Source organism: Suricata suricatta, chromosome 16 (assembly GCF_006229205.1).
Source record: "Suricata suricatta isolate VVHF042 chromosome 16, meerkat_22Aug2017_6uvM2_HiC, whole genome shotgun sequence".
NCBI lineage: Eukaryota > Metazoa > Chordata > Mammalia > Carnivora > Herpestidae > Suricata > Suricata suricatta.
In genome coordinates this window covers 11606904-11619499 of record NC_043715.1, presented here as the reverse complement: position 1 = coordinate 11619499, position 12596 = coordinate 11606904, and the positions used below count along the sequence as shown (strand labels likewise).

Below are 12596 nucleotides of genomic sequence, written 5' to 3'. Positions count from 1 at the left end.
AAATGGGGGTAACAAGGATAGGGTTAAATGGGGAGCAGAGACTATAGATTCTAAGAACCAACCCATCCCTCCACACATATAATCCACAGTAGTTAGAACCAACTGAAACGAATGAAGCAAAGGTCCCTCTTGAACCAACTAATTTTGAAAGTTAAAGACCACAGGGGCATTACTAACTTAGCTGCTATGCACAGCAGGGGGGAGACCAAGAACAAGAATCCAGAAGGAGCAAGAATCAGAGGCCATGCCTCTCCCGCTTACCCGCTCCTTGTAGTAGAAGGAGCTGATGGAGACCTGCTCTTTCTCACTGCGAGTAGGGCTCCCGCTGTACAAACGAAGGTTCCCGGGGGCCTCCGTGCGGATCTTCATCGGCGCTATCAGGCCAGTGTGATAAGCAGACAAGGCTGACAGAGACCTGTAGTCGAAAACAGAATTATCCACACTGGCTTCGGTCTTCCCTCAGTTCTAAATACTGTTGCTTTTAAGCACAGTATTGGTCATGAAACTAAAGGGAAAAGATGAGTAAAATGGGGGAAAAAAGGAAACGCAACAAAAAGAACAAAACAGAACTTATAGAACTGAAAAACGCTTTGTCTGCAAAAGCAGAGAATACTTCTATGAATGTATACAGAGAAAACTCAAAGGAATCTACAAACTATTAGAACAAATAAGTGAATTTAGATGCAAGGGCAATCTATAAAAATCTACTGTATTTCTACAGATTAGAAACACATTTAGAAATAAGTATTTTAAAAACTTCATTTACAATAGCATGGAATACCTAGAAACGAATTTAATTTAAAAATGTGCATTGAAAATATAAAATATTGCGGAGACACCAGAGAAGTATCATGTGAATGGATCAGAATATTCCTTCTTACTGTCAAGATGTCAGTTTTCTCCAAAGTGGTCTACAGAGTTGACACATTTCCAATCAAAATATGAATAGACTTTTTCTGTAGAAACCACTTAGCCATTTCATATTTTTACAGCAATGCAAAAGACCTAGCCAACAGACAACATAATCCTGAATAAGAGTAATAAAACTGGAGGGCTTACCCTAGGAGATTGGAAGACTTACTATATAAAAACTACGTTAAGAGTATAGTGTTGGCTTACAACTACGTGGATGGAACTAGAGGGCATCACACTAAGTGAAATGAGTCAGTCAGAGAAAGACAAGTACCATATGACTTCACCCATATGAGGACTTTAAGATACAAAACAGATGAACATAAGGGAAGGGAAGCAAAAATAATATAAAAACAGAGAGAGAGAGACAAAAACATAAGAGACTCTTAAATATGGAGAACAAACAGACGGTTACTGGAGGAGTTGTGGGCGGGGATGGGCTAAACGGGTAAGGGGCATTAAGGAATCTACTCCTGAAATCATTGTTGCACTAGATGCTAACTAACTTGGATGTAAATTTTTTTAAATTAAAAACAAAATTTAAAAAAATGAATATAGTGTTGGCATAAAGAGAAACCAACAGAGCAAAGGAAAAATGTAGACTCTAGACATAGACCCACAAACATATTCAATTGATTTTCAACAACAGTATCAAGGTAATTTTTTTAATCAATGCAAATTCAATGAGGAAAGTCAAAATTCTTCCATAAGTGGTTCTGGAACAGTAACTATATATTTCTACAGAAAAAAGCAAACTTTGACCCCTACCTCACATCATACACACAAAAAATTAATTTGTAATTGACTACAGACCTTAAAAAAGGAATCTAAAACTATAAACTTAGAAAAGAGAAGACTATTTTTGTAGCCTTGGGGTAGGCCACGATTTCTTTTTCTAGAACATGAAAGCACTAAACATAAAAATTTTAAAGTGATAGGTTGGATTTTATCAAAATTAAAAACTTATATTTATCAAAAATCATTAGGGAGAGAGGCAGACAAACCACAGATTAAGAGACTATCTGCATTTCCAGCAAACAATTTAGAACCAGAATAAACAACTACCACAAATAGATAATAAGAAACCTAGTTCTAAAGAAATGGGCAAAATACTAGAACAGGCACATCACAAAAGAATATACCCAAATATCAACGAGCACACACAAGCTGCCCAACGTCACTAGCATCCCCACGATGAGATACCACACCCACCACAAAGATTAAAGTTGAAAAGACTGAAAATATCAAATTTTGGCAAGAATGTGGAGCCACCATAATTCTGAAACACTGCTGGTAAGAGTGTAAAATGACACAACCACTGGGGACAGAATTTTTGCAATGCTAAAAAAAAAAATCAAACATACACCTGATCTATGATCTAGGGATTCTGCCCCTTATGCAGAGAAATTAATACACATGTCCATAAAAAGACTTATGTGTGTAGGTCTACTCATGATAGCTTCCAAATGGATATAATCCAAATATCCCTTAAGAGGAGGATAATAAATTGTATTATTTTCATACAATGGATGTGGATCAATTTCAAAGACATTAAGTTAGCAAAAACAGGTGAGGCACAAAACATGTGGCCTCCGTGGCGCGATGGGCTATGCAGACAGAGCTCAAGCACAGGCAAAACGGCAACTCCAAGGACGGAAGCTGGAAGGCTGGTTTCCTCTGGGTGAAGACAGAAAACTCCTGCTCTGTACCCTGGTTTAAGTGTTGGTTATTAAGGTACACGCTTCACATCTGTGCACTGTAAATCAGACCTCACTAAAATACTGTTAGTGTGAAAAACGTGCTAATAGGAACATTTTTCCCTATGATACAAAGTCCAGATACACATATTATTGTTTCCCTTTGAGAGAAGGTGCTGGTTTTCTAGCTCAATCTTTCGTACAAGGAACCCAAAGTAACGTTCGGGGTGTCTGACATTTAACTCCCCAGGCCTGTGCAGCCAAGGCCTGTCTGTCCGGGGGGCTGCAGAGATTGGCAGACTCCGAGGACGGCAGTAGTGCCTCCTCATGCACTCGATTCCTGGAAGTATGCTGACTATATTTCGTCCAATATATTCAGGTGTTTGCAGTGGGAGGGCTTCCATGTTATCCTATTCACCCCACTGCAAAAGCAGAAGTCTACTGTACATACCTTATAATATTTAAGTTAAAAAAAAAACAACAGTGGTATGGGGGAGGTTGTGCATGTGTGGGGACAGGATGAGAACTCTCTGTACCCTCCACTCAATTTTGCTACATACTTAACACTGCTCTAAAACATGAAGTTTATTAATTAAGGGGAAAAAAAAACCTTTGTAATGTGATACAGCAATTCCGCTCATAGGTATGTATATGCCAGAGAAAAATGAAAATCTGTGTCCACACAAAACCTTGTATACGAATGCTCATAGCAGCACTAAATGTAATAGCCCAAAAGTGGAAATAACCCAAATGTCCACAGACTGATGAATAAATAAATAAAATGTGCATATGAATATGATAGGATTTTATCTGGCAATAAAATAATGAAGTACTAGGGCATCTGGGTGGCTCAATCAGTTGAGCATCTGACTCTTGATTTCAGCTCAGGTCATGGTCTCATGGTTTGTGAGATCGAGCCCCCTGTTGGGCTCGGAGCTGAGCATGGAAGTCTGCTTAAGATTCTCTCTCTCTCTCTCTCTCCCTCTGCCTCTCTCCTCTGCTTGTACATGTTTTCTCTCTCGCTCGCTAAAAAAAAAAAAAAAAGTACCAACCATGCAACAACATACATGAGCCTTGAAAAACATTACACTAAAGAAGGAAGGAAGGAAGGAAAGAAGGAAGGAAGGAAGGAAGGAAGGAAGGAAGGAAGGAAGGAAGAAAACATGACACTAAGTGAGGGGTAGCGCCCGGGTGGCTCAGTCAGTTGAGCATCTGACTTCGGCTCAGGTCATGATCTCATGGCTCATGAGTTTGAGGCCTGCATCAGGCTCTGTGCTGACAGCTCAGAGCCTGCAGCCTGTTTCAGATTCTGTGTCTCCCTCTCTCTCTGCCATCTCCTGCTCACACTCTGTCTCTCTCTCTCTCATCTCAAAAATAAACATTTAAAAAAAAAAAGAAAAGAAAACATTACACTAAGTGAAAGAAGTCAGTCACAAAGGACTACATAATTATATGATTCTATTTCCATAAAATGCCTAGAATAGGCATTTACTACTGACAGAAAGTAGATTAGTGTTTGCCCAGTACTGAAAGAAAGGGGGACATGGGAGTGTTGACACCTAGGGGATGCAGTTTCTTTTGGGGGTAATTAAAAATGTTCTAGGATTGACTGTAGTGATGGCTGCACATATCTGTGAATATACAACAAGCCACTGAATTATATACTTTAAATGGTCAACTATATACTATGTGAACGAGAGTTCAATAAAACAGTGAAAACAAACAAACAGTAGTACTAGGGAACACAAGAGCAAGACGCCAGGCAGTGTTCTAAATGCTTCCCAGGGACTATCTCATTTTATCTTCCCAGCAACCAAAGTAGGTAGGTGCCATGTGATCCCCAAGTTACTGGTGAGGAAACTCAAGGATGCTTTAGATAACTTGCCGAAGGTCACAGAACAGCAGGGTCAAGATTTGGACCCAGTGGTTTGGCTCTGAAGTCCACATTCCCATTTGCTACCTTAATTGCCTCTTAAAAACAAAACAAACAAAAAAACAGACACACAGAAAAATAATGGAGACCAGACAGGAAGCACGTTAAATGGCTAACAAAGACTTTCCCCACGGGAAAGAAGAGCTTTCAAACCTTAATTTAAAACTTCAATATTGTTGGAGTTTTCCCAACCACTGAATGTAGTTTATAAAAATTTAACATGTTTTGGTAATGGGAGAAGTGGCATACTAGTATTGTGAAACTAGAGATGATCTTTGTTATTTTTCTCGTGTTATTTAATGTGATGTAATAATACTTTAGCAATTGGGGTAAAGCACATTAAAAAAAAGAATTTGCCTTGTTTTGACAACAGCTTTTATCAAACTTCTGCTTCTAGTGGCTTGGTAGTAACCTGACAGTACAAATCTCAGCTGAGTGGCAATTTAATGAACCTGATCTTTCTCAAATAAATCTTCTAATGGGTATTTACTGAAGAACTAACACACATTGTCCCAAGACCAACGCAGTGATCTTTCTCGGACGTCTGCCCACTTATGGCTCAATGAACATTGCTTACATCTGCATCTCCCAGGCTCACCTCGGAGTCGGTTCCGTCGGAGACACTGCTCGATGCATCGTCATAGGCCGTGTGAAATACACCAGATACCCTGACAAAGGAGACACCACATGTGCACATCAAGGTCAATGAGTTGCATGTGGGAAATCCTAAGGCAGCACTGGTCAGTCCTGACTATAGGACAAAGGTCAGAATCTGTAGGCTCCAGCAAGGATGGGATGTGTGTGCTGTGGAAAAAAATCTTCTCAGGGACTTTATATTTCTTTGCTAGGGGCCCTGTCCTGTGTTGAGAATCAGGGATCTGAATAAGACTCCAATTCATGCTCATCAGAATGAGAAAAACTGAAACCGCAATTCTGTTGACCATTTTCAGGATATGCCCACAGAAGCCCATTCAGCATCACACCATTTAACACTATTGCAGTCTTTTGAGTTACCAGGAAACAAAAACTAAGAAAAATTTTCTGATTTTTCTGAGGTTTCTTTATAGACCACAGGACTTTCTGAGCTTCTCACTCTGAAAATCTAGAATCAGAGAACCAAAAGAAAGACCAACCTGCTCCACAGAACCTGGCCCCCGAGGTCCTAGGGAAGGGAATGTTGGCATCCTGGTATGACCCATAGGCAGTGGTCACCCGGGCAAACGTTGGTAAGGGCGGAGTGACGGAGTTTGGGAGTGCAAAGGGGTTGCTGGAAGTGCTGTCTTCTTGATTCTGAAATATAAAAATGAACAGACTAGGGGCGCCTGGGTGGCTCAGTAGGTTAAGCGTCCTACACAGCTTGGTCTCAGCTCAGGTCATGATCTCACAGTTTGGGAGTTCAAGCCCCACATCGGAATGCAGAGTCTGCTTGGGATTCTCTGGCTCTCCCTCCCTCTCTCTCTCTCTCAAAATAAATAAATTTTTAAAAAATTTAACAGACTAAAAACCACAGGTTCCCTTAAAGCTGACTTACAAAATAGGGATACATTACTTTGGGAAGGAAGAAACGAAACAAAACACCAAAGCACAGGTCAGTACAAGAATCCCACCACAAAAGACTCGAGGCAGGAGACAAGCTGGCGCAGGCAGGGCTCCAAACAACTCTGGTTGCGCTTCACTTTTTGCAGCGAAGTGTCTTTCAGGATCTAGAAAAGGCACAAAACACAGTCAAGAATAGCATCCTTCTTTCTCCTGATTCACTTTTATTCTTCAAAGCAGTGGGAAGCTGTGAAGATGCGGGGAGACCGCAGCCCGGCCGTGCCTGAGGCTTCTGATGCAGCAACCTACTTCCCACCTGCTCTAGGGGCGTTTCCGTGGCCTCTTCAAGAAGCCCTTTCCTCAGCCAGGGTGCGCACCACTGTGAATTCTCCCCCTGTCCTGTCCTCCTGGCTTGACCCCTCTCCCCCCAGGAAAATCTTAGTACCTTCGAAGTAACACTCAATACAAGCCATGGGGAGCAGATTCCAATCTGGTGGAAATTACACTGTTTGGGGGTTTTTTGTTTTTTGCTTCTTTAAAAATATAAATCCTAACATTTTAAGGGCACACGCTGGAGACATAAACTGACACACACATGCTGAAAACAGGCTGTCCCGTACGAAAGTCTTACTCACATGGGTCTACGGGACCTGGGAAGTGAGGAGAGTCTGAACCAAGAGGTTCTGGAAGCGTAAAATTCACACCAAGTGTTGAAGACTTAGTACAAGAATGCAAAGTGTCTCAATGATTGTTATATGTAGTACATGTTCATATAATAACGATTTGCATATACTGGATTAAAAAATATTGAAATTAATTTACTCACTACTTTCAATTGTTTTTAGTAAGGTTACTAGAAAATTTTAAATTACATGTAGCCTACATTATGCTTCTGTCAGACAGCAGTGAGCTGGACTTTTAAAGACACTTCCTAATCCTATCATTTTCGTATCAATAGGAAAACCTACCTTTTTTGTATATGCAAATAAGACAATGAAATATTCAAATTCCAAGTACAGAAAAACAAAAAAACCCAGACTCTTAACTAGAGAGAATAGACGGTTATCAGAGGGGAGGGAGGTGGGAGATGAGCGAAAGAGGTGATGGGGATACTACAGCATCGTGATGAGCGCGGGGTGATGTACAGAACTATTGAATCATTCATACTGCCCACCTGAAACTACAGTAACACTGTATGTTAACTATATTTGGCTTTTAAAAAACTCCAAGCACAAAATGGTACCTATACCACAAAACCAAAGTAACATCTGAGAGATCTTGACACCACTTGGAAAATTTCTTGGCTACATATCTTACTCCAAGAAGATGGGTCAAGTGTGTATGATACAAACTAGGCAAAAGGTGAACAGCATTTGAGTCAACTTGGCTGGTCAGGACTTTTCGGTTACTTCACGCATGCCGCTGCTCCCACTGAAAAAGGTGTGCTATCCCCGGCTCGAGGGGCTTTTTAAATGTGGGTTCTGCCTGACGAGCGCTGCATGAACTGACGGAGCAAGTTCCCAGCCTGCAGGTGCGCAGAGCAGACGCCGTCCTGTTCCGCCTCATTTCGGGCCCCGCCATCCCTTCAGACACCTCACGTGTTCAGTGAGCCAGCCCCGCTCTGGGCGACACCGCCTCCTCTCACAGAATACTTTTTTTTTAAATTTTTTTAAATGTTTTATTTATTTTTAATACAGAGAGAGACAGAGCATGAGAGGGGGAGGGGCAGAGAAAGAAGGAGACACAGAACCGGAAACAGGCTCCAGGCTCTGAGCTAGCTGTTAGCACAGAGCCTGACGCGGGGCTCGAACCCACAAACGTGAGATCTGACCTGAGCCGAAGCTGGAGGCTTAACCGACTGAGCCACCCAGGCACCCCAACAGAATACTTTTTTAATGACCTCACATTTTGTTGTCTGATTACAAAATCTCTCTTTTTTTTTTTTAATGTTTATTTTTTGAGAGGGAGAGACAGAGCATAAGCAGGGGAGGGGCAGAAAGAGAGGGAGACACACAGAATTGGAAGTAGGCTCCAGGCTGTCAGCACAGAGCCTGACGAGGGCTCAAACTCACAAACCTTAAGATCATGACCTGAGTCCAAGTTAGACGCTCAAGCAACTGAGCCACCCAGGCGCCCCTATAAAATATCTCTTAGCTTCAGCATACATCTTGCCTACTGTCTCCAGATAAATGAAAATGTACTGCAGGGCTCTTAACCTGGGATTAAGTCATAGCTTTAATGAGATCTATGAGCAGATGACAGGCAATTATGGAACCGCACACTATTCACATGCAGTATTTTGGAAATTACATACCACATCTGTGCAAATTTTTCTGTGTCGGCTTCATTAGATGTGCAAAGGGGGACCATGGCCCAAAAAGGTTGAGAGCTACCGCTCTACTGTGTTCTACACACAGTGGATGGCAAATGTTAACACGGCGGTGCAGAAGGACAGATGACTTTCCTATCTTCTCTGATGAAGTTTTCACTCCACCTTACTACTCAACTCAGAAACGGATGCCTGTCGACAAAGGTTTCCTCTTACCACACAAGGAGAATTTGTGAACACAGACCCCCACCTTCAGCAGCTTGGCTTTCATCGTGGACGTGATGGTGGTGGGGTTGATAAACTGGAAGGAGGGGGCGGCATTGTTGGGGTACTGCGCGGGGAACTTGACCAGCATCTTGACGCGGTGGCCGCTGCAGTGCACGGAGACCGTGCAGCTCCTGTCCGCCGCGTCCATCTGCAGAGGACAAAGGGACAACCGTTTGGGAGGTGGGCCAGCAGGCACTTTCAGATGCAAGTAAATTTAAGCAAGCTAACTGCAGGCTCAAGGTCCCTGGTGCCTGGGTGGAGGGGGATTCCCCAGAGACAAGCGAATCTGCAAGATTCAGACAACCCGTGTTCAAGGCAGATGTTTCATTTTAGCACTGATTTAATAAGTTCAAAGCATTTTGACTTAAAAAAGCTTTAACCTAAAGCTGTGAGGTAGACTGGAACTTGTTATATTTATTTTGAGACAAGAAGAGAAAGCAGGAAGAATGCAAATATCTGACTCAAGTTCAAAAGTGCTCCTGGGAAAATCCAAAGAGACAGAAGGTTGATTAGTAGGTACCAGGGGCTGGGGGGAGAAGGCAATGGGAAGTGATTGCTAGTGGATATAGGACTTTTTAGGGTGGATGACAATGCTTTGGAATTAGGGGTGATGGCTGCATAACTATGAGTTTTACAGCCACCAAACTGTAAACTTTAGAAGGGTCAATTTTATGGTATGTGAATTTTATCTCAATATTTTTAAAAAAGCACTCCTGGAAAAGGAATCAAGATCTCCTTCTCAAACTAGACTCACGTGGCTAACCACACTCCTCTCAACTTTTCTCAACAAAGGGAGTATGATCTGAATTGATACAGTTAATCAATTAGTCAGAGGATCCTTTCTCTCTACTGATTTCTTGTGTGGCCAGCCAGGGAAGGCAGCTAGAGTACAGGGAAAACAGGCATACACGTGGGAAATATAGGGATAAATTTCAAATGTTCTCTCTTCCACCAAACAGCTGCTGAATTTGACAAGTGATTACATCTCTTAGCGTGTGTTTCCTCTTCTCTTACGTGGGGATAAAAGCATGTGTTGCAGAGTTATTTTATTTTATTTATTTATTTTTGAGAGAGCGAGCACAGCGGGCAGGGCAGAGGGGGGGACAGAGGAGGCCAAGCAGGCTCCATGTTGATAGCAGAGAGCCCGATATGGGGCTTGCACTTGTGAACCGCAAGATCATGACCTGAACTGAACTCAGACGCTTAAGTGACTGAGCCACCTAGGTGCCCTGCAGAGTTGTTTCTTTGTTTGCTTGTTTTTAAAAAAATTTTTTAATGTTTATTGATTCTTGAGAGAGAGAGAGAGAGACAGAGCACACATGGGGAAGAGGCAGAGGGAGAGGAAGACACAGAATCCAAAGAGGCTCCAAGCTCTAAGCTGTCAGCACAGAGCCTGACACAGAAGTCCAAATCACATGCCAGGAGATGATGACCTGAGCTGAAGTCAGACACTTAACTGACTGAGCCACCCAGGTGCCCCCACTGCAGAGTTGTTTTAAAGGCCAAAGAAGAGACATATGTACACACATGTACATATCCACACCTACAGCTTGCTGGATCTGGGCAAAAGAGAAACGAAGCTTCAAAACTCCTTCACTGGGGCACCTGGGTGGCTCAGTTGGTTAAGTGTCTAATTCTTGATTCCGGTTCAGGTCATGATCTCACAGTTCATGAGATCAAGCCTTGCACTGGGCTCTGTGCTCACATCGCAGAGCCCACTTGAGATTCTCTCTCCCTCTTTCTCTGCCCCTCCCCGGCTCCTATGTGCTCACGTGCATTCTGCCTCTCCCTCTATCAAAATAATTAAAAACACCTCCCTCACAGGCCCAATTCCCTGAATGCAAGCATTTAAAAAAAATTTTTTTAATGTTTATTTATTTTTGAGACAGAGAGAGACAGAGTGCGAACAAGGGAGGGGCAGAGAGAGATGGAGACACAGAATCCGAGGACAGGCTCCAGACTCAGCTGTCAGCACAGAACCCGATGCAGGGCTCGAACTGACAAACTGTGAGATCATGACCTGAGCCAAAGTCGGATGCTTAACCGAATGAGCCACCCAGGTGCCTCCAAAGGAACGCATTTTAATACCAACCCAAAATGAAAAGAGTAAATCTTGCCATATGTTAAATGAACAAAGAGGTCTGGTGATCTTTCTGGGAATTGAAGTCATTACAGAAATAACTGGCTTTAAGGGCAGGTGATAAAGCAGAGCACAAAGAACCTTGGGGAGGAAGGAGGTGTGGCTCTAAACTCAGCTCTGCCAATCCCTATGCCAGGAGCCTTGGCCAGTGAGTTCATCGAGCCCTGCTGGATCGCAGGATCTTCACACATGGTAAAATTAGGGGTTGGAGCATGTAGGAGGATGTCAGACCACGAGAACATCAGTTTATTCCTTGATCCAACTTAGGAGAACATAGTATGGTAAGAGTATAATTTATATTGTAAGACATCTATTTCCTTAGAAAATCTAGAAAATAAACTGGAAAGCAGAGAGGCTCACCTGTTAGAGCAGCAGAGCCATCTGCAGCCAGCAACCTGGCTGAAAGAGTCCCCGCTCCCACAAACTGCCACCCGCAAGCATGACCCATTCATTAGACTGCAGGCACCTCCACGTTGACGTTCCGGATCTGCACGTTGATCAGGGAGAACTCCTGCTGCAGAGTCTGAGGCAGACCCAGCTGATCTGATTTCGTCTCTTCCAGGATACTGCTCGGGGGGTCTTCCTTTAAGACTAGCAGGAGAGAGAGGGTCTCCAGTTGTTGGAAAATGTTTTTGAAGATGAGTCAGAGAGCAGTTCTGGGGTACCCACCAGAACTGAAATACAGAGAGAGACACCTCATCTAAAACATCAGCTTGACCAATTACCTTCCTCCTCCCCGTGGCCTGAGCTGTGCTGGTGGTCTGTGTCCTGAGTGTGAAGGGTCTTCTCTGGTTCCGGCAGAAGAGAAATGCCCTCAATGAACTCATCAACGCCATCTAATATGTCATTTGCACAAAGCTGCAACAAAGGGTAAAAGATCTAGGTCTCCTGAAGTAGTGGAAATGATCTGGTGTCTGGTTCTGACTTAAAAACAGGAATCCCAAAGGCTCAAAGACATCAGCCCAAAACGGATACAATCAGAATAGGTTTTACCCCCAGCAGCTCCCCTTGGTTAAGTACACAGGAGAACAGACGATTATCTACCTGGAAATTTTTCATCCTGTTCAGAGTTTATGCGAGCCTCGGAAAACATTATTTTAAATTCCGAGCCTTTGTGGAGTTACTGAGCTAACCCAAGGCCAAAAATGAATAAATGGTACTTTCTGGAGAAAATATATTTGAAAGACAGTAAGGTGATGATACTTGACCAAAATGCTCAAGAGTGACTTCATACTGAGCAATGTTGCACATTTTCAAAAATTTTATTTATTTTTATTTATTTTTGTTTGTTTGTTTTTAAGTAATCTCTATATCCAACGTGGGGCGTGAACTCACAACCCTGAGTTGTATGTTCTCATTCCCAGGTTTTGGCACCAAAAAAACCCAAAAAACAAAAAACAAAACAAAAAAACCCACACACAAAAAACCCAAAACCAAAAAGTTGTATGATCTACGGACTGAGCCAGCCAGGCACTCCAGTGTCGTAAATTTTACCCAGCATTTTCTATCCACCTTATACGGAGCCCTGTGTGGGAGGCAATACAAGGGAGGCATGGTTCCTGCCTTTAAAGGAGTGTGGCCTCCCAACGAAAGAACCACTTCGAGGCGGAACACAGCAGGGGGCCACGGCAGCAGTCAGACCAGGTGCCACTGTGGTTCAGGTAAGAAACAGAACTTCTGGGGCAAACACTGAAAAAGGCTTCACAGAACAGGTGCCGCTGACGGATGTAAAGGGTTCAGAACAATGCAGAGTGTAAGTTTGACTTTCTAGCTCATTTAGAA

General features: G+C 42.9%; 1 protein-coding gene across 4 annotated transcripts in view; it reads right to left on the bottom strand.

Annotated features, from left to right (window-relative positions):
- WDR59 (WD repeat domain 59) overlaps window positions 1-12596 on the bottom strand; it is an 82479-nt gene that overhangs the window by 26048 nt on the left and 43835 nt on the right. For 3 of the 4 annotated variants that reach the window (XM_029925416.1, XM_029925417.1, XM_029925418.1), the window contains exons 12-18: window positions 11540-11672; window positions 11281-11405; window positions 8658-8822; window positions 6150-6245; window positions 5676-5832; window positions 5141-5210; window positions 262-415 (exon numbers count right to left, since the gene is read on the bottom strand). In XM_029925416.1, the coding sequence (XP_029781276.1) occupies window positions 262-415; window positions 5141-5210; window positions 5676-5832; window positions 6150-6245; window positions 8658-8822; window positions 11281-11405; window positions 11540-11672 (900 nt within the window). Of the gene's footprint in view, window positions 1-261; window positions 416-5140; window positions 5211-5675; window positions 5833-6149; window positions 6246-8623; window positions 8823-11280; window positions 11406-11539; window positions 11673-12596 lie in introns of those variants that run through there. The other variant, XM_029925419.1, reaches the window with a different exon arrangement.